At 38.6% G+C, this 23676-nt stretch overlaps 1 protein-coding gene across 1 annotated transcript in view; it reads right to left on the reverse strand.

Moving 5' to 3' along the window:
* Positions 1-3008: 3008 nt before the first annotated feature.
* Positions 3009-23676, reverse strand: part of gabbr2 (gamma-aminobutyric acid (GABA) B receptor, 2) — a gene marked incomplete at its 5' end in the record, with an annotated part of 151194 nt that continues 130526 nt past the window's right edge. The window contains 6 exons of the mRNA XM_079485535.1: positions 3009-3772; positions 5998-6112; positions 6323-6452; positions 6622-6804; positions 7059-7283; positions 12735-12845. Coding sequence (XP_079341661.1) covers positions 3607-3772; positions 5998-6112; positions 6323-6452; positions 6622-6804; positions 7059-7283; positions 12735-12845 — 930 coding nt within the window. The 3' untranslated portion in view covers positions 3009-3606. The remainder of the gene's footprint in view (positions 3773-5997; positions 6113-6322; positions 6453-6621; positions 6805-7058; positions 7284-12734; positions 12846-23676) is intronic.

A 23676-nucleotide genomic window follows, 5' to 3' on the forward strand; every position in this document is an offset into this window, starting at 1 on the left:
GCATGAAACACTGATGATAGTTTTCTGTTTGTATTGTCAGACATGAATTCAAAAGACACTATTCCTGTGCAATGTCAATATAGTGTCTTCATTATATACTAAAATTACAAGCAGTGTAAAAAATGCAATGACATATTTTTAGGATATGATTCTACCGTTCAACTTATTGTACCATCAAAAACATAACGTATACTTATCTATACAGAGAATGAGCTCATTATTGCCACTTTCATAATGTTGTGCATTTGTCGTCAGATATGATTGTTTGGAAAATAAATTCTACAATGTATGCATAGAATACCTATTTGTTGTTCTAATTATTATTTAGAAAATAAATATAAACACATTTTAGAGGACTTGCTTTTTTCATCATTTACTACATCGTATACACTCATTATACTATACTGTATGATTTCTGAATTACTTTATAATCTCCCAATCTACGCTTTCTATACCTTCAACTAAATCATTTATGAATGATAAGTAGAATAATGATACACGCCCTCTCTGGTTTGGCTGAATCACTTGTAAACATCACATTCACTCTTACTCGAGTCCATAGAATCTCTAAGACATTTACTTGAAATATATATTTGAGTATGTCCTTTGTGTTGTAATGAACATATCTTTGAAATAATCTTCACCTGGAGGTTTAATCCGATCAAAATCTCTTAAATCAGATGCTTATAGTTGGATGTGTGGATGAATGTTTAGTGTCAAATGGCATCCATATGTATTTTATGAATCTTTATAGTGTACATCATAGTGTATAAGTGTGAATTAGCCCTTTACTTCTACTGATTCACTGAGCTGACTTTCTGTAATATTGGTAACGCTCCATGACAACTTTCATGAAGATTATAAATATAAGAACATCAAATAAGGCTTAAAAGATAATGAGTTAGTGTACATTCAAATAGTTTTAATAATTTCAATGCACATAAACTACTATTATAGAATAATGCTTTGTTATTTATTAAAGGGATAGTCCACCCAAAAATAAAAATTCTGTCATCATGTATGCACCCTTTATCCCAAACTGTATAAATGTCTTTGTTCTGATGAACGCAAAGATATTTGAAAGAATGTTAGCAATTGACATTTCTGGGACATTGACTACCACAGTTTACTGTAAATTATAAATTATTGTATTTTTTTTCTGTTTAACGCAAAATAAGATATTGAAGAATTTAGGAAAGCAAACAGTTCTGGGGCGCCTTTGACTACCATTTACATTTTTTTGGAGGGAAGTAAATGATGACAGCATTTTCGTTTTGCGTGGAATTTTCCCTTTAATGAAAACAGAGTATTACCCATAAATTTGTATTTAAATGGTAGGTTGGGGCGGGGGGATTGTGGGGCAAATGTTCTGCTTAGGGTTGGTCTTAAAACACGTAGTTCTGTTCTGTTTCATATTGTGGATACACCTTTATTATTGATACTGAATGTGCCAAAATAACTCATATGAGGACATACTGAAACCTAAATGAACTTGGAAATAAGAGCTGATTTTGGTCTGGAATAACTATGATGTCAAGTCATAAACTAAACCGTCAAATCAAAGTATGAAATATTGACGTAGACCATTTTTACACAACTGCGTAATGGCAAGAAACTGAAAAACTTGTGTGCTATAAACATCAGTCTAGGTCGCATCCGTCACGCGCAGCCGAGCTTACGTTTGTTCCCGTGGCACTGTGGGATTTTTGCGTATCTGTTTGCGGTGTTGTGTTTAAAGGTCTTTTTCACTGACTCGTTGATCAGTGAGGTACTATGTCAACCGCATCTGTTAGCAAATGCATCTTCATTCACTTCCAGCTTCCCAGAAAACCTGACAGGCAGAAATCATGAACGTTGTGTTCTCATTGGCTAAACAGGAAGTTCAAAAGATGCATTTACATCTGGTCATGTTTTTGTCACCTGGCCGACACGATTCGGTTTCTCAGGCTACCGAAAGACAACAGGCACACGTAACGAACCCGACAACAAAACTAAACCCAAGACACCGACGGTGAGATATCAGCAGAAACAAACTCTTGCCTGATATGGATGACACGTAGCTTATTTCCCATCATTTGTATTTCTATTACATTTCCTCGATATAGATTTACAAAATATAACAACGGCTATATGCAGACGCTCTTCTATCTCTGCAAAAACATTGTGCAAAGTTCACAGCACACAGTAACGTTTCAATAGCAACTATGAGGTAAGATCACTGTTGCTAGGTGAGTTTTTTCACAATGTTGCTCGGAGACCGACGGACCTTTCTGCCGTTTCTCTGGGATCTTATTTTCCTCACCTGCACCTCCATCCAAGCCCTTTGAGCCCAAATGTACAACCGTAGAAGATTCACAAATGTGTTTTTCATCAACCAACTAAACCAAACAGGAAGGGAAAACAAGAGACTGCACCGGAGAGTCAAAATGACTCATTGTTATTACGTTAATTACATTTGTGCTAATTTTTCAGTCCCACTGTTTTAATACAACATATAGCGTATGTCTTGATGTGTGGACCAGTTCTCTTGTGCAACCTCGCATCTTTCTGCAAAGAGATTTTGGTTTTGCTCTGCGTGGAACACCGCTTCCCTGTTATTATCTCGATTTGTGAGTCTTCTTGTTCTCTAACAGCTCGGTCACGTGACGGCTATTTTACATCCGTAGCATCTGCGTGCTTCTGATGGGGTGCAGGACGCAGGATTAACACGCTCTGCTGTAATGGAAGACTGACCCTCTGAAATCGCCTCACTAGGCCGTTTGCACGCACCCCGGCAGTTTCGTTCACATTTGTTTTGAATGGAGGCTCTGTCAGCTGGACCTGGCTTTCTGAAGACGCTATCCTGTTTTTTAGAGTCTCTCCATGATTCTTTGAACTTCTGATACTCTGTTACCACGTCAGGCCAGTGCGACGTGGAAAAAACGTGATGCGATTCTGCGAAAGTGCCGTACGTCTCAATCCAGGCAGGAACGGTTGGCTCGCGTTTCCCTGAAACACTTGTTCTCTTTAGCTAAAAAAGGATATTTTAATAGTCTTGTTTACCAATAACCATGTTTTTCACACTATGGGGACACAGAAGCAATACAACAAATTCATACCGAACGGTTTGTGCACTTCCCAGTTTGATAACAGTTTGTAACGTTTCCTAGGCCACATCAGAATAAAATGTCCACAAAGAATTCCTTTCCAGGCATAGTCAAAGCTCGCTTTGATGTCTGAATGTGATATTTACACGGCTGTTGGCGTGGTGAACGAGGATCGTCCTTTTGCAGCGAGTTCCGGCAGAATCGATGTCCACGAAGGAGTTGAAAGGCTGCTGGTAGAAGCGTCTCTTTGAAGCAGGTAAGGCTACGGTTCCTGTCCTTTGTTGATCTTTGCTGCTGTTTTGGGGATCCGACGAAGGCGGGAGGTGACGGAACCGAAAACACATCCAATCACCTCCCTCCTAGCCTGAATGATCAGTCCTGCTCTGATGTGGCCATGGATGGTGGGAAAGGGGTCATGGGTGCATGAAGAGTCCGACCACGATGGGTTGCTCACACGCTTCCGTTAACCGCTGATATTGCTCAGTCTGTTTGTAAGAAAGCTAATGGCTTCCGGTGAGACTCACAGGCCGGAGACCATAACCCTGTAGGAGGGAGGCATGTGTCTGTGGCGGGGGCTGGAGGACGGGCTGCCCGTGGGACTGCTGCAGCTCGCGTCCACACCCCCTATGGAGGGCAGATAGGCGTGGTGCAGGATGGGCAGTTGCAGGGACAGTCGGCGCTGTATGCTGTAAACACAGAACCCAGAGGCAATGCTTATTATTCATACGTGTAGCTCTCATGTGATAGTTTTAATAGTGGGGAAGAAATTGGTCATGCACTTGGTTATCTCTTACTCTTGATAAATGACCATAAAGCCAGGTTCACTATCAGTTTCACCACATAGAGTGACCCCAAAAAATGAGTGAGGTCTGTGGAAATATGTTTGTAAAGTGTGCTTATTATTTAATAGAATAATAGACTTTGGTTTGATATTTTGTATTCTAATGGTATGCATTTTAAATGTGCGAAGACTTTTTTTGACCGCTGAAGCCCAGTTAATGTTATTCAAAGCGACTTACAAAGTATAGGGAAACAATAGAAGCAATATGTGCAACAAGAGAACAACAATGGTCTCGGTTAGCCTACCACAGTATACAAAGCTTTTTTGCAGTTAAAGCATAGTAATGACTGTGATTTTTCCAATTAGGACATTTTTTGTATCACAGTTTTAACTAAATGTCAATTCTAAACATGATCTACCCTGAAACTTGTTTAAAATTGGTAAAAATATTTTCAGTTTTTCAGAAAATAAACGACCATGTTTTGCTTCTGTGATTTTTTTCTTTCATTTCTGATGGGATCTTTTACACCACAGACTGAACAAAATGAAGCATTGCTTGGTAATTGGTTGCCATAATTGGAGGTTATCTAAACATTTAACAGCTGACAGCTATTCAACCCAATCCATTGCATGCCTTTCCATCAAAGTTATCTGCCATTATCAAGATTAATTTATTCTGAAACTATTTAACTCTTGTCACACGTTATTTCCATTTTCTAAACTATAGCGAACAAACTGTGACAATGTGAGAAATGTTGAAGGTTTCTGAATCAATTTTGGTTTGACTGTACGTTTTTCAAGCCTGGTTGATACGAATCTGATATTTACTTCAAAGAAAAGCCTTCAGTTTTGACAGTGCAAATGACATATTTGAGTATTTAGTATTGTGTACTGTGGAAGGTCAGATATATAATTGACCTGGCTGTGTGGATCCTCTGACATACGCTACACATATCTAGTTTCAATTTCATTACTTACCGCAAAAGACCAAAGGCCTTTAAATTAATGACATGAGCCAAATGCCAATTACATAAAGTACACAAACCACACCTCTGAGGATTGATTTATGTTTGTTTTAATTGGGTATCTGTTCCAACGAATTATTAGTTGTATACATCAATAAAGAAACATGTCTCCTGTCCAAGACTAATCTGATAACTTGAAGAAAACAAAGGATGCTAATGCAAACATAACCCTAATGTCATGCAACCAAAAATGCATTTGTTATTTCTTTACTGCATCCATTGAGAGCCGGCATAATAAATGACCCAGAGTATATTTCCCATGACAGAGCTGGAGTTATTTAGCACGGTCAGGGGATCATTGACTACTGGGAGAAGTGTGATCACAGTAAGTGTGTGTGTGATGAACAGTGACACAGTGCAGAATCTCTCCTCTATCTGATCAAACATTCATGTGAGCTCTGAGTATTCCTCTCATGTCTATTTTCAGGGTCCACTGCTTTCAGAGCTCGCTGGAAATCGCAAGTTACGTAACCCAGACCATATCACACGCCCCCCTTTACTTTGCCCTCAACATCTCCACCTTTTCTTATTTCTTTCCTTCACCCACCCATTGATGTACAGCTGTTTTCTCCCTTTTGATGAAAACCCATTGACATTATCTGCATGTTATTTCTCACTGTCCTGTAATGGGCTTTACACAAGTGAATCCATACAACGGTACTAAAAATGAAATGGCTTGACTTATTGTCTCTTTTCTTTGTTTTGATGTATTTCTGTATGATTTAATATCTTGTACACTTCATTTAAATAGCCAATGGGTTTTATTCTTAGCCATTAAACATGATTTACACATTGCTTGTCAGTTGCAACTACAATTCGGAGGGAAATTCTCAATCTACAAAAATCTGACAAAATACAATAATATTTTTGGCTTGTTTGCCTCCCAGAAGAGAACAACAGTAAGTTTTATTTTGTGTGTCCAATTACTTTTTCATACTTTTGAACAGTATACCTACTGTTTAATTTAAAACCTAACAAACTTATGTGAAATGTTTTCGAACAGTGTGTTTGTTTTATATTTCTTTCAAATGATCGAGAATTGTTGTGCGGTTCAAATGCCCCACTAAGATGTTTCAGAGCCACTGTACATAATGTGTGAACTTACTGTTCGGGTGAGTTGATGTCTTCTAATGGACCTCTGCTTATCCTTGATGGATCCATAGATCCCCATTGAGCCTGAGGTTTCTGCTCTAAGTGGTTCTTCAGAGATTTCTCTCCATCTAAAAAAACAAAGATATGATGCTCAGGACACTGCTGTGGCATCTAACATCACAGTCAAAAGTCACACTTTTCATCTTTCGGGAGGTGTGTAATGATGCGAAAACAAACTGTTATGTTTCTTTCTCTGTGGCAATAACTCAGAGAGTGTTATATATTTAAAATGAGTCACTGTCTGACAGAATACAAGGTGTGATGTTTATTTCTTATACCTTTGCCGTCCGTGAAGTTGCGTATGCTCAAGATGTTATTGGCGTCTTGGTAGTGGTTTTGTTTGATGTATGGAGTCTTTTCCGGAGTGTCCTGCAGTTGCATGGTAACCTCTTCCAGCTCCTTATCCAACTGAAACACAAATTCCAGAAAAATCCTCAGACACATAATTATTCCTCTAAAAAGAGATTACTAGAAACAGCTTGAGTGCACTACAGGTTGTTTTGTGAATGTGTCCGTGTAATGCATACTGTGCAAACAGGCTGTTAATGGAGAATGGGACGGCAGAGTTTTTGGTCACCTCTGTAATTCTCATTCGGAGACGGTGATTGTCTGTCTGGAGTCCATCCAGACGGGATGTGTTAGCCTGGTTAACACTGGTTACCGAGGTGGACGTCTTGGAATCTTCTTTTTTCTGGTTCTGTGTCAACTTTAACCGGCGGTTCTGGGTGGCAGCATCCGGGTTTGTTTGCATCGTGACGAACTAACAAAACAGAGAGAGACATGCATTAAATATATCATTATCTGGCAAAGATACACTTGTTTAGAGGTTTCAAATTTCAGCATGCATATCTCTAGAGAGCTCCAGGGGGGGTTTGCAAAGTAAGCAATGTTCTCAATTATATTCAGGTGAATTTGCAAGAGAACGGCACCAAACAAATGGCAGAATAGGCCTTTTGCTGACCTCTACAGTTCCTTCCCCGTAGGGATGGATCAAGCTGTACGTGCGGTACTCACTTTTGGCACAAACACTAGACATAGTGTTATGGTGCTGCAGAAGATAATGACCAGTGCCACGATGCAGAACTGCACGTTAGGCTGATCCCGGGTCAGGAAGGACACGGCTGCCCCTATGATGCACATGATGCCCACGTTGTAAACGCTCATGCCGATATACTTGCTGTCATTCAGGGCCGGAATGCTCACGTTTCTGGTCTCCCAGGCCAAGAAACATCCAAACAACTAAAAGAAGAGAAGAGGGGATGAAAACTCTTTATTTAAGAATGGTATTCATTTATTAGAAAAGCAAAGAGCACTTTTCTTCAACAAGATGCTCAAGCTGAGATATTCATTACCGTAAGACAAATAGTTCAAGATACATTTGTTAAGTGAAGTTCAAATCCCCAAACCCTGAATGTAAGCAAAAAACACTGAAAGTGAAAGAATTAGTGTTAAGTCTTAGGAATTAGTTGAACCCTATGCACTGCCAGCCAGATCTATCAAAACAACATTTTCTTCACCCCTTGGCTGTACGATGTTATTCCACACGTGCCACTTAATTTGCAATCAGATCAATGATAGTATAAACTTTTTTTTCGTAGATAATTTGCTCCTGAATTCTTATTTACAGCGATGAATCATAAAGCCTGTGGGAATGAACAAAATACAGATGTCGGTCCTTAAAGTGACAGTTCACCCAAAAATGAATGTTCTGTTATCTTTCATCCACAGAACACAAAATGGGTTATTTTGAAGAAAGTTATTTTGCCGGCACCTGTTCACTTCTATTGTGTGAACACAAAACCAATGTAAGTGAATGGGTGCCCGTAAACAACATTCTTTCAATATCTTCTTAATACGAAGTGTACATATAAATGTATTTGGTCTTGGCGGAATAGATCTGCTGCGGCGGAGACTTGCTAATGCCAATACATCCACAGCATGGATATAACATATAAATAAACCCTCATAGCTTACAGGATCACCTTGTAGCAGATGTATACAGGTGGAGCTGGGGAAGGAGGAGGGTTTCTGAAATGCACTGCGCTCATTGGCTGCTGATGCGGAGGGAACCAATCAGCTTCACTGTGTAGTAATTATTTTGTTAGATAGGTTTAGACTTTAAGGACTGCGCCATCTAGAGTTTCATGCCAGAACTTACTCTGTCATTAACTGGCAGATTTTCAGACATGGCAGGGTCTGAAATGGCAGGGTTTGTCACTGCATTCACAGCTCTGGAAAAATTATTATGCGATAACAGTCGTCTGCTTGTTACACAGCTACTTAACACATGAGAAAAAAACTGGACAGAAAATGTGAATTTGAACCGTTTTTACCGAATGCAGACAAGCTGTGTAATAAAGAGTTGTAACCAAATTAACAGTGCTAGGTGCAACAATAAATGGATAAGTGTTATCATGTATTAACTAAAGATACAAGTATTCATAAGACATTACATTTCATTATACTGTATTAAAAGTACTTTTATTATATATACAGTATATGCTTTAAGTAAAGTGTTAGAAATTACTAATACAAACACAACACGTTTTTACATTTATTTAAAAAGTGTTGAAGTTTTGTCTTATATTATTAATAAACAATTATCATCGCTGTTGGACTGAAACATTATAATTCCCTTTTTCATATTTTTTTCATATATCATTACTGTTGGTCACCCTTCATGTTTGTCTGCGGGTTTGCAAATATTTAACCGATTTAAAAGTATTGAAAAGACCTTTTCATAGTGTTTAGTATAAAAACAACGTTTTTTTCATTAAGTTCAAGTGTTGTTGTGTTGATATTTAACAGACATTGGTATAGAATGGCCACAATTGATGTACAAGTTCTTATTAAAGTCAACCATGTAGTCGTACATCCTTTCTGTGTTGAGACTTCCGTTTTATTAGCCGGCCGGTGGAAAACAATGGAAGTGGTGTCGTGGGAGCATGCTCAAAACACTATTAAAACAGCTCTGGTGTATATCCCCCCCCCCCCCCGATGTATTCAACAGTGGGAGGATGAAGTGGCCTGATATATCAGATGAAGATATATTCAATTATTTCATATTGTCTCTCGGTGTTGACGGGTCTATATACATGACAGACCATGAATTTAAGGTTTAAAAAGAAGCAAACATTCCTGGATCCAACTAATAAGAATGGAGACGGCTGGTTGCTCTTGTATCGCAGAGCTCCATTGAGCTGTAGCATCCATCACAACTTTCTAAAAGCAACTCAAAACTTACTAACTAATAACTGTCTGTTTTTATGTCTATTAAAAGACGACATTATTTCATGTTGTTCATTCTCTCCCTTGTTTACTTCAGCTTTAATGCAAATAGTAACATGGCCAGGTTAACTATCAGTACTGTTTAGCGTGTTGACAAAATGTTAAATGTGCTTTGGACAAAAGCTTCAGCCAAATTCATTAAACTGTTCTGTAATGACAGGGCAAGTCCTGTAACTGTTAGTCATGCAGCTGCGATCGTCTGGCAGGACAGTTTGCTTTAGCCTGTTAAGTTTTAAACTGCTAAATACCAATATTATTACCTCTCTCTCTTTAGCCGGATCCGGTTGAGTGAACGCTGTGCACCTTGTCTGCCGCTGATCACAGATCCTGTCTTATCCGTTTTATAGTTAACTATTCTTTTCTCGATCTGAGCCATTATAATTAATTCAAGCTGGTCCTAAAGCTGACCTGGGAATTTTGTTCCACTGCTGTTGCCGGGCTGCTGGAGTTTGGACGTCTTGGTGAATCAGCACTGCTGTTCACCTCGTCCTTTGGGTTTCAGTGACTAGGCGTCCTGTCGGCTTCATCGGACTCTTTGCCAAAGGTTGGACGTTTTGGTGAATCAGCACTGCAGCTCACCTCGTCATCTGGGTGTCAGCGATCATGGGTCGTGTTGGCGTCTTCGGACTCATTGCCGCTGAATCTCCATCTGATCTTGCTATCTGTTGCCCGTATGTTTGGATTATTTTCACCTGACTTTTACCTGGACTCCTCTTCATTACTTGACTTCAACAGAATTACGCCCGGACCTGGCTCTCTGTGCGTGACGATCCATGGGACTTCGAAAATTATTTTGTTCTCCGTTTGCTGGTTTCTTCGGTCTGTTAGAATGATCGTCTCTTGGAATAGTGAAGGATACTTCTCTTATGGTTTCTCATCTCTACCGAGTATGGCAATTACTTTTACATCCCCTGAACTAATGCGATTGAGCAATCGGTCAGTAACACACTTTTACCTACGGTGTGCTGATCAAGGGATTCTTTCGTCCACGTTATGTCCTGTACTGCTTACACGATCAACTACGACTGCATTTCCGGGCATTATTCCAGTAATATTGTCCAATGAGCGACTGTTGCAGCGTCGCCGTTCGTCTCAGTGCGGGGTGAACTTCAACTTAATCCGCTTTCTGCCAGAAATGTATCAGCCTGACTTTCTCCGCGAGAATCGACTAATTTTACTAGCCCATTGCTTTGTGTTTTGATATATAGACCACCAAAAGATAAAGGAGTTTTCAGATTTTCTGTATTATGTGGTCACAAGTACTGATTAGTTGTTGAAGTTTACAGAGTGACTTGTCTAGCTTCCAAGAAGCAGTTTCCTTGGAAAGAGTAAAATACTTTTCTAACATAATCTCAAAATATTCCCACTGCCCAAAGATACTGTTTTTTACAGTAAACTCAGTATTAAATTTCACACTCTGAGCTGCTGGACATTATTTCTAACATATAATCAACCACTTGCTATTCTCACAAAGTTACTAAAAGAACAATTTTCCCTTAAAATCAGGTACTGATTCAGTATTCTCCCAGGTAGCTTGTTTAGAGGACATTATGGTTTGGATGGACAATAATTTCCTTCAACAAAATCAGAAAAAGACTGAAGTTATGTTGTTTGGCCCTTCACACCTTTTAAATAATACGTTTTACTCTGGGCCCCCTTCAAGAAACATTTGTGATAAAGTTAAAAGTTTGGGAGTTACCCTTGACGAAGCTCGTTTTTTTATAAGGACAAAAAAAGAGATCACACATGTGTTCGCATCACTTCATTGGTTACCTGTTTAATTCAGAGTTGATTTTAAGGTTTTAGTATTTGTATTTAAATCACTTCACGCACTTGCACCTACTTATATTTCAATTCTTGGCCCTAAGCTCTGGAATTCCCTACCTTTATTTATAAGACTATCCCCATACTCTAATCCACTTTGAAATCTTCTCTTAAAAATGCATTTTTTTGTCAGGCATATGCTAAATTTGATAACATTTTTTGTATTAATTTTGTTTTATTTTGCATGATGTTTTGTTTTAATTTTATTCAATTCTGTTTTGTTTTCTTTCGAAAAATATCTTCGAAATTATATAGTATTTAAAATTTATTGTATGAGGATGTTTTGTCTTGTATGTTGTGCAGCACTTTGGTCAGCATTTACGTTGTTTTAAAAGGCTATATAAATAAACTTGACCTTGAACCAATATTTGCATACTGTTTCTTTAATTGTGCTAAATATGTTTCGTTTATATGTAAACTATGATATACAATAATGGTATTTTCTACATTTAGTTTCACTCTCCCCAAAAATGCCTGCCTTTGAGCGATGTGTATTATTTATTATAGTCAGGTAAATTGTCCTGGAGAAAGGGCATTCAGTAGGCTAAAATAATGAATAATGGATGGATATCATAGGGGGCGCAACATCCATATTCAGTTCTGGTGCGTGGATTACGGTCAAAACAAATGTTTTGTAGACATTTTTTGCATTTGTACCAGCTAACTGCACACAGTAAGCTTGTACCTTTGGGTTCCGAAATAAATATTAACTAGCCAGTCAAAACAGCACACTTGTCTCACTTGCAATACGACTGCCATTAGCTATAGTGGCTCAATTCAACATTTCAATGATGGCAGCACCCACATCTAAGGCAACAATTAGTGGATATAGTGGCAAAACATGTCCCTGTGGGATTATATTGTAATATAGAGCAGAAAAGGGGGGAGATATTGTGTAGTGCACATATGAACTTTGACACAGAACGTCTACAGTAGAAAAAGCTGAGGTAATGGGCTGTCAATCAACTGGACCACCTGCCGTCTTCAGAACAACAAGAACAAAAAGGACAAATCATTTCCACAGAGCACAAAGTGAGTCACAGGGCAGTTTTATTGTACCACCATTGATAATGGGCGGCAATTAACCGAATGGGGAATTTAGCTTCCGGGGGCACCTGCGCGGTATTCCTCACTGAGGTTAAATGGACAAAGCAACCTCGCTCATATTCTTTCTATTTGCTTGACAATGAAACTAGATTTGAGATTCCTGAAGAAAAGAGTGTCCTTAGAGGAAGAAGTTTTAAGTAAGCTTAACACAACAAAAGTTGCTTTTAAACTCCTGAAGCACACCTCAACAGTTCAAAGAGAATTACCTGTGACGATGGATAGCAACAAAAAGCAAGAGTCATTTTAATAAAGGACTGCCTGTCAAATCTACATATGCACTGCATTTATGATGTTTGATGTACCACAAGAGGCACCAAATTTTATATAATATCTGTATTTTCAGGACCGCAAGATTTATATCAAATAATTTCCCCAAAGAACAGTAAAGGAAACAGCGCAACGTTCAGACATCGTTGTCGGCGTGAGCAGATGGCCAATCGTGTTGATGCTTTCTAGAATGTTCTCACTCACCATAAGGAGGCCTTTGTAGGCATAGACGATCCCCAGCCAAATGGTCATGTGCGTGTTCTCGCAGTGCTCCAGGAAGGGCCGGATTGCGATGTCTCGTCCCTGAGGATCCGCCTGTGGAGACGCAGCGAGAAAGCTGATGAGTGGAAATAATTCAGACTAAAAAAAACGTTGACGATAACAATAGCGTGATGCTGTGAAGCCCCGCCTGATTTCGTCCTCACTTTAGATGTGTTATTGTGAAGAATAAGAGGGAAAGTTCACCCAAGAATGATAGTTGTTCGGTTACCCACATTATCTTCTTTTGTGTTCAAGGCTGATTCAAAACTATTGGTTAAGCTGCTCCGGTTGAATCAATTTTTGATTCGTACAAGTTAGAACAAATCCCAACCAAAATGACTGGTTATGATGAACATTGGAACATATGAATATTTCTTCAATGGTTTATTTAGTAATCACCATCACAGGTACGAACTGCCCACTTTCTATTGCCCCAGTTGGGAAACCCCTCAGCTTGCCATGCATACAACCCATACATAATGACAGACATGATCCCAGCATCCAAATGCATACTTGTTCCCTCACCGCTCGTGACACATAACTATGTGTTCAGGGTGTATGAAGACCTTACAAAAATGAAGTGTCATGTTTTTATTACCTTAGAATGAGCTATTTCTATTTACATACACCGCGGGTCCCCTTGGATGGAATTCAGCGGTTGTTTCTACAGTAGCCCTACACGCACAAACTGCTCAACAGCAGTAAATACCTTCTCTACTTGGAAAAGAAGCGAAACGTGACAACATAGTTGTTTCAGCCGCTGTAGTGCTTGGAAAGGGGGGGATGGAGAGAGCCATTGGTTGCAATTCGCAACCTCACCGCTAGATGTCGCTACATTTCATACACTGGACCTTTAATTGATATTGATTCTTTGATATTGATTGAGTTTAGTCTCACCCAAGTGAGATACTTATGTGAGTGATCTGGGTTTGGCAGTAAAAGTTAAATGCTCGGAAGGGTTGTGTAAACTGGGCCAGTCAATGCAAGATACTCTATTCATTAGAAACAAAATTTCACAACTTGGCGGGATTCTCGAAGTGATACTGTCGGACAATCTTAAACTCATGGATGACATGGATCACAGAGGATATTCTGATGATAAACATTAGTTTATCTTAGTTTATTATAAAATGTCTATGATATGAGAAGTGTTACTGCCATGTGGTTTGTGTATATTTGTCCCTGCCAATGTTAGGCCCTTTCCAAATGCATGCTGGTTAAGACAGAAGCTGTGGCATCTCAAGCTTAAACAAAACCAAAAGCAATTCTTAAGTGTCAGCGTTTACACATTTTTGGAAAAAAATCAGCTGTCATTGCAAATTACACTATGACAGGCATTTTAACTATTAAAGTATACAGTTTCACCCGTTGCCTAAACGTGTCAGAAAGCAATGGTGCTATCTATCCAGACATTGTCATTACAGCAAGCACAGTAGACTAGAGCTTTGATCTTTATTTTGCCTACTTTATTCCGAGTCAGTATCACATCCTGAATATATACTTCAAATGCACATCTCAGACTTTCTGAAGTACACGTCATTTTTCCCCCCCAGAAATGAATATTTTACAATAAATATTCTGATGTCGGACATAGCAAAAGGGGGCGGGCTTTGCGAAGGGTCAATTGCAAAACAACAAGGCCTCTGATGTCATCCCAGCCTGAGCTTTAGTTAGATGAACTGTGTGCTGTTGCCAGGCAACAGTCGGTGGGTTGGGTTTAAAGTGTGTGCTGGCTGCTCCATTCTTTTTCACTACATTAGGTGTCTAATGTAATTGTTCAATAAAAGCTGGATAGGATGTGTGTCTATAGAGAGATAGTGGGACACAGTCAGCTGACCAGAGAATTACATTATATCACACTTTACAGACTGAAATAAACAATATGGCTACTGAGAACTACAGACAGACAACCATTAGGACTGTATTAGCAAACGGCTGTCAAATTCAGGCACAGGACGGGGGACGAGGAGATGTTTGGGGATATATAAGGATGACCTTTGACCATGCTACTGGACTTACTTACTCAAAATGAATTTTACTTTTATAGAATCGACTAAAACATTTTATTTTAAAAAAATAAATTTGTAAATACATTTTTATTTTGTACATTATTATTTTATACTATTATATTATTTTATATACCTTACTTTTTAGTCTAAAGGTTGTAGTGATGATGGACATTTTTTAGCACTTTATAATTGTTTTTTTAAGCTGTCCACTATCTGGTTTGCTGATAAAAGTTCGTGTGAGATGTATGTGATATGTACTGTGTCTACCTTTGAGTACAAATAAAGTCATTTGAACCTAAAAACTGAAAAAGAGTGACTTCTAGGTAATTTGTTTCAGTCATTTACATTATACCACTTTTATTCAGAACTAAATTCTTGTTTAGAGAGTTACTTTATCTTTTGGATGGGTGAGGCAACCTCACGTTTGTATCACCATGACATTGCTTTCTTATCTGCTGTAATCCTTTTACATCACATCCTGTGATCTCTTGGCGCATACATGTCACTGCCTAAAAGCACAATGGAGAGACAGATATTGCTTGATGGAACCAAGAGTTGTTTAACAAAAAGAAGTTAATTATTCAGCCATCTAACCTCAAGGTCAACCCTGACCACAGCAAAGCCACAACACATCAAAAAACAATCTTAAGCACCCTTTCCTACTCGCCTGGGGGTTCGGTATGGGCAAGAGCAGAGAGGACTGTGCGGCCCCTACTGGCTTGCATCTACCTGCTCTGGTTTCAGAGGTACCTCTTGGGGCTCTGAAGACACGTTGTGCGCTTATTTTAGGGGTCCACCGCTCTAAACTCCCCTTCAAACACAGTGACTTCAAAGTGTCCCCACTGCAGTCCCTGTGGCAGAGCCTGGAAGCTGGCATGACTGATTCATTATGGCCTAAATGCATCATTAGACTGGGTATCTAACCCCGAACATCATGCGCATTTAAAAATGCAAATGACAACGTGCAGCGTCGCGTTTCACACTGCCATTGTTATTGCAGCCCAAATGGTTTTATTGACATCATTCTTTAATCTAATGCTGGGGAATTTCTGTGTTTTAATCACAAGTCCCATCTGCTCGCTCCACGAGCCTCCGATGTCGCCATCACATGAATGCACAGGACTGTTACCCACACACCCTACACAAACACGCTCTCTTATGTAGCTCATTTGTGAATAACAACCTTTGGAAATGGGGTTCCAGTACTCACTGTCAAATGTTATCAGTGCACACGCACGAGCAAACATCTGAATTCAGCCGCTGCTGGGACTATACTGAAATATTCACACAGATGTGCTCTCTGAATTATAGTCATGAACACGCAAAAATGGAAAGCCATAATGCTTACAGCTTGTTTTTTTACTGCAGGCTGCTAAAGATTTGTGACTTGGGTCGTCCATACATCCTTGTTGAGTCAAGGACACAGAGAGGTCTCTCCAGGAGAAGCCATCAGTCCCGATAACTCATTAGGCGAGTTGTTTCTTTCTTCCATGAGGGCCGCATTGTCTTCTCTTCATCATAGTGTACGCCGCTACCCTCATGATCACTGAAGCCACACACATCATTGCTGATATAACTGATATAAACATATTTCTTTTTCTTTATATGTAATGAAGGGTACAGTATGTTTTGCTACAATTATCACTAATTTATACGTTTTGTTGTCCCAGAAATATTAACCCTTTCACGTCGAGAGGTCACTACAGTGGACATTCACAGTATCACTTCAGATGAGAACAAAAAACATACTGTCCACTCAAGTGGACATCTAAAAGGCTTTTTGAAAAATATTTGAAAATATATATTTTTTTATATTTGCTATGTGAAAATGATTATTATCAATTTATTTGTGCAAATATGATTCAAGTGTATTAATGAATAAATAAAATATAATAATACAATTAAAATAAAATCGCTAAATGTGAAATAAGCTTTAGCAAAAAAAAAAAAGAGTAAATAATAAATAAAAATAAAATAATTTCCATCACCTTTAGTTTTAATGAAAAGTTTTTACAATTGTTTTATTTACTATGTGAAAATAATTAATATCAATACATTTAAATAAGTACATTAAGTACAAAGTAATAATGTTAATATGATTTAATCATATTTATCATCTACTAAAATTAAACTAATAAATAAATAAAATAATAAAAAATAAAGTTTGAAATAAAATTTATATAGCAAGAAAAAAGTGCCATTTTTATCTAAAACTTAGATTTTAATTTAATAATGTTGAAAAAATAACTAAATATGAATTGAGTGTATTTATCATGAAATAAAACTAAACTAAATGAAATCAATAAATGCTTACTGCAAAATAAGCTTTACGTTGCAAGAGAAAATATATCATCTAAACTGTTTCCATCACTTTCATTTTCGACACAAAATGTCAGAAAACAAAAGACAAAATGCAAGATGCGATGGAAATGTTCACAACCATTTTCAGAATAATTATGTAAATGACAGAAGTCTCCGACAAAAGAAATAAGCAGCAGACAGAAGAAATAAACTTATGAGTTTGTGGGTTTGTTTTGATTTCAACAAAGAAAATTACAGCCACAGATCATGAGCATCTTTTCAGTGGAAGGATAAGTTCAACATGGACGGCAGGAATCCACTTCATCTGATGACTGAAACGACCCGGTGCACTTCACATTAAACACACTGCCAGCACACTTCAAACAGCGTCTGATCTAATCCTCTCCGTAAAGTCCCACTTGTGGCTAGTTCATCTTATCATTCCTGGCATCGTCTCTTGTTCCGGGCTTACCTCGCCTGCGTTGACTCCATTGAGGAGCATATCCTGTCCAGGATATTACCCCTTGTGTTAACATTAATTAAACATGATTATAAAGCTCTGAGTGAATGTAATTTCTTTTCATGATGTTAATTTCGTTCAACATACTGAATGTTCCCGGTTGTAATAACAAATTTGTCAATTATTATGAGCACAGACTACTGTCAGGAACTGTTCTGCTGCTCCCGCTGGAGCTGAGTTTAATAGAATTCCATTTTCTGAAAGATAGCCACACTATACTGAGTCAAAACACTGTGTGCTTCCAAAAAGTAGACAAAACTCACTCTTTTTGGCTGTCTCCAACACACGCACACATATTTTGCTGTCGTTGTTAGCTGAGAGAGCAGTAATTGAGTCCTTGGAGGACCAGTTTCTATGAGAGGCCTGTGTTGTGATGTGTACTGTGCAGTTTTATGCATAGATATACTGTAGAAAGTGCACAGCTGTCCTTCTTAATAGCAGAAGCTCTGCAGCATTCGAGGGCAAAGCTGATGTGATAAGGTCACAGGGAGGGCTGGGCGATAAAAGAATAATGATATTTATCGAAGATGCACCTGTATTAATGACGAAACATTTTCCGATATAACGCTGCAAACTTAACATGTATAAAGACATAAAGTTTCATGCGCAGTAACTGAATCATAAACTTTCTAAGACAGTGCGAGCATTATTTTACAAATATCCCCCGTTTGCAACCTGCAACTTTGGATTTAGTTTTTACAGAGAGATCATTGATCATGATGAAGTTTTGATTCTATGATTGTGAGGGCGCTACCACGCATCGCTACAGACATTCACATCCACTATTTAACAGTGTATATATCTCTGACAACACACACATTTCATGTTATTTGCATGCATTTTAAAGTTGTATCTTATGCGATTTGACTCAAAGACGTTTCTTCTGACATAAGAGTGCTGTTACCTTCTTCGACCAAGAGGTGAAAACGTGATGACATCTTAGTCCTACGTCAGCCGCTGTAGTGCTTTGAAAGGAGGGGTGGAGTGAGCCATTGGTTACCTCACCACTAGATGCCTCTCAAATCTTCCCATTGCTACCTTAACGCAGTTAAATGACCATAACATCATCCATTCTTTGAAAAATGCCTATCCAGTTTTAATGGATTGTAACACAGTATTACTATTATTCTGAAGGAACTTCTTGTACCTAATACATAACACACACAGAGCTGAATCCTACTGTGTAAATAAGATGTCAATGGGCGTCCACATTGCAGTGGCACATCCCATAGTCCAGTTGACCACCCCCCCCCCCCCCCATACTGGATTCCATATAAATGGCATTAATTGGCTTTTGGACTATAAGGGCATTACCGCATTTACTCTGCACATTTCTGCTTACTGCACTTTGTAAGAAAAAGACTACGCTTGGTTTCTATTCCCTAGCTTGACCCACTTGGAAATTGGATTACCGTCTAGGTTTCCACTTAATCCAAATATTTTGCACAGAGTTTAAAGAGACTCAAACATAAAAACAGGAGCGGCCCTTTATAATTTATCAGTGCAGAATCTCCCATCGGCCCACTTTATATAATTAGAGAGAAGAGCAAAATCAAGTTGCTACGCATGCTTACCTGTTCCTTTAGCTCAATTGGAAAAGGGACATGGGTTTAATTCCTGGGAAGTAACTCTAAAAACTGTGATTTTCGTGAAAAAATTTACACTCCAAAAAGAATTTGGACATTTTAAAGCTGTGAAATCAAGGAAATATACAGTTTAAATTGAGTAAATGTATGTAAAAAATTACATCAATCTGATTAACTCAAATATCTCTATTAGAATTTGCCAAAAATATTAAGTGTATATTAAAAATAGAACCTATTTACTTTTCATTAAATAAGCTTAAATAATATATGTACATTTTACAGAAATTAACTTTTGACGCTGTATGTCCAACTTAAAAAACCTGTTAAATGATTTGAATAAGATTTTGTTAAGTTAATATAGCTGTTTATTTCTGTGATATTTACTAGGCCCACAGAATTATTTTATAGAGTGTAAGGTCTGGACTGACCTAAATTATCCCTCAAATGCAAGATGCTTTAAATGCATGTAAATGTTAACAAGAGAACAAGAGACATCCAGAAGAGGATAGATCTTAGTCGACTTGATGATTAATAGTATGGTATTTAATAGTTTCCATGGATACAAGTCTGCTGAAATGTTCTGCTCAACAGTGATAACGGCTCTCTCGTAACTTCACTACTTATGATAAATCACATCGCACAGCGAACCGATGCAATAATCCCGCAGTCACGCTTCGCACATGCCATTATGCATATGACAAGATGTCTTCTTATTTTTCACCCTTTCTTCTCACTCATATTTCATTTGCATTTACGGTATTCACGCTGCTGCCATGTGACTATCATCTTTACCTTATGTACAGTATGTGTGTGTGTGTGTATATGTGTGCATCTGCCATCTATCTCAAGACACCTGTGGAGAACCTGGTCTTGGTCATATTTACCGAACCAAAAGCTAAAATAGGAAAGTACATTTTGGGCAAAAAGCCTATTTTCCCCTTCCATTTGCAATTTCTTAATACTGTAATGCCATAAATGCATTAAATAGTTACTATTTTTAACAGTAAATTATTTATACATTGGCATAATAGTATTTGCTCAACTGCCTATAATAATATCTGTTCATTAATAAATAAAATAAAAATAATTTTGAGAAATTAGGGTAAACTAATACTTTAGTTGGCATGAAAATACTGTCGCAATGCATTAAACGTAGCCTATGGTCTTAAGAAAAGGCTTTTTTTTCAATTTTTTTTAACCAGTGAAATGTGACCTGGACAAGTCGTTGTGTGCTTTGCATGTTTGAGTTTTTTTGGCAGGTGTAAGAGGGAGGGATTAGATGTAAGCACATATATTTCTAGGTTTGTATGTGTCTGTGTGTTACTGTGGTGATGGGGCACTGATGCCAGCCTGACTCTCTGGAGGATGTGCTCCAGGCTGTTGGCAGCATGTCAGGGGGTGCGGATGAGAAAGGAGGGGGGCTAGGCTCCTTTCGGCTGCCAGGCGGTCTGTCCTGCTGTCAGATGGTCAAAGCTGGTTTGTTATCGGGTCTCATCTGCCCTGACTGGAAACAGTGTCAGTCGGAAGGCTGGTGCCACAGGCTCACGCCATAGGCGATCATCAGTCATGGGGGGCGCTAGAGAGCCTTTAACTTTTGAAAGCACTTGTGTTCCTCCAAAAAAAATCTGAAACTGCAACAATAATGTCATATAGAAATACTGCTTTGTCTACACGGTGAATGTAATAGGAATCTAGTTTTAAAATGAGTCCCAAAACTCTTTTTCGTTGCTTGTCGCATCTGGAATGGACACAGTGTGAAAGTGAAAATTATATTCTAGCATTTCTTGTGACCAAGAAATAAGGATATTATTTATTTATTTATAACAACATCAATAATAATAATAATTATTATTATTGCTATTATTCCTATTACTATTACCACTACCATTATTTAATCATAAACATTTCATTCTGTTTTGGAACATACTATAAATAATACAATATGCACTAATTGTCTACATTTGGTCTCAAACACGAATCTAAAGAAGAAAAAAATCTGCTCATACAGTCACGACGGACCACCTGCAGCCCGCCACATCGATCCAATCCCTCCGATAGGGCCGCAGCACCTGCCTCTCATGTCGGCCAAATGACACATTTCATTCTTTGAAAAGCTCAAGTCTTATGAGAGTAATGAAGAGCTGTTTGTGGCTGAGTTATCTGGCTCACAAGGTCTGTGGAGTGCCAGCGCTATCGACCCACGCTTCAAATCAGCCTCTCTTTCACACGGACCCATTTTGGGGGTGTGAGCTTCAGCACGCTGCATCATATTAGGGTTGGAGAGAGAGCGTGCTACTGTGTGAGTGTGTCTGTAATTGTGAGGAGCTTCTTCTGGTGACTGTGTGCAACGGGCCTGTTTGGAAGCTGTAGAACTGTACAGAAATAGATTGAGGTTATGCCTCTTCTATATTCATATTTAAACAGTTTGCTTGGCAAAGGGATAGTTCACCCAAAGATAAAAATTGTCACCATTTATTCCCCCTCATGTTTTTCAAAACTTGTATATGACAAGTATGTTTCTATAGTGGAACAAAAAAGAAGATATTTTGAGAAATGTGGTTTTGTGTCCATGCAATGGGGACCAGTGATGTTTTGTTACCAACGTTCTTTAAAATTCCCACTTTTGTGTTCAGCAGAACAACTAATTCATCATGAAATCTTAAAGGAATAGTTCACCCAAAATTATAATGATGTCATTATTTACTTACTGTCATGATTCTGCCTGCTCTTGTCTTGATTTTCTGGTCTAGGGGCAGAATCATGACAGACCCACGTGTTTTATGTGGAGAGGAACATATTATGGTCAATCAGGACATAATATGCGTTCTCTCCTGTCTCGTCATTTGGCCCTGCCCCTCTCGTTCCTAGTATAGCTCTCCTCCTGTGTCTCATTACCCACACCTGCCCATCGTTATCCCCTTTGTTAGTCTCCCTATATAATACCCTCTTGTCTATTGTCTTGTGCTCGTTGGTTATACGTATTCATGTATCCTGCCCTGTTGGAGTGTTAATGTTTCCTGATAATCCTATTGAGTGTTTGCTAGTCTTGTTGAGTGTTTAGTTTTCAGTTGGTTTCTTGTTTAATAGTGTTTTCCCATCGAGGGTGTTTGTTTTGTTCCTGTTTTATTATTAAAGTCTGTTTGTTAACCCCTTCATCCCTACTGCCTGCGCTTGGGTTCTTCCACTACCACGATCGTGACACTTACCCTCGTGTAATTTCATACCTGTGTAAATAACTCTGTTCCAATGATCACAGAGAAAGATATTTAGACTAATGTTACCAACTTTCACTTCTGGGACATCATTGACTACCATAGTAGGAACAATGAAATGGTAGTCAAGGTGCTCCAGAACTGTTTGCTTTCCTAACTTCTTTGAAATATCCTTTTATGTGTTCAACGGATCCACAAAAATAGACAATATTTTCTACTATAGTGGTGGATGATGTCCCAGAACTGAAAATGTATAACATTCTTCAAAATATCTTTCTTTGTGTTCATCAGAACAGATACATTTATACAGGCCTGAAACAATCTGAAGCTGAATAATTGATGACAGAATCTGAGAATGTGAACTATCCCTTTAACAAGAGCAGCCCTCACTTACAAAGCAGGATCGGCGTATAGGGAACATCCAGACGCTATGATAGCTGTACAATCCCATTCCGATCCCAAAAGAAAGCGTGGAGTATAAATTCATTACAGATGGTCGAACTACGGGCCAAATGTGTCTAGATCTCACATCTGATGGGAGAGGGAGGGCAGGGGTGGGCAGACAGTCTGCGTGATTGCTAAGAAATGCGATTGATAAAGATAGAATAGTAGTCTTCAGGAGGAGAGAAGCCAATAGAGGCTCTTCATCACTGAACCTGTAGTACAATGGTTGATGTAATAAATGATTTCAATTGCTAAGGCAACCACATTCAAATTGGACATTGAAGCATTCTGTAGATAAGGACGGGCCATATCAAGATGGCAGTGCGGAACAAATTACAGTCAGAATCAATACTTGTCAAGCTCTGATGTGAACGTTACAGTGTGCGTAGCTGTCTGAACGCATATTTCTTCTGCCTAGTTCTGATCTCGGCTGTTATTGGACAAAAATGAACAAAATTCCCCATCGATTAGAATAAAACTTGACCTTTCCCTGCTCTGATCTGTGGCACTTTCCTCCCTTTTTATATTCCTATTATGTTTTTCCTTAGAGGGGATGATATAGTGCCGCATATAATGCTGCTGCACATCCACACCAGCAGAGGGCAAAAGCAAATGAAATGTCAGCGCTGCAACGCATTTACAGGGGGCCATTTCTGCACTTTTACAACTGTCATGTTGCATCGTAACGTAGACACAAGTATTTTTTACATGCTTTTTCAAACAATTGTAATTTTGACAACAATCTCTTGAAAGGCCTGTTGCCCGGGTTACAATATGTCATTAATAGGTGTTTGCTTCATAGGCCCTTTGAAG

Source organism: Barbatula barbatula (assembly GCF_947034865.1).
Source record: "Barbatula barbatula genome assembly, chromosome: 21".
Taxonomy (NCBI): domain Eukaryota; kingdom Metazoa; phylum Chordata; class Actinopteri; order Cypriniformes; family Nemacheilidae; genus Barbatula; species Barbatula barbatula.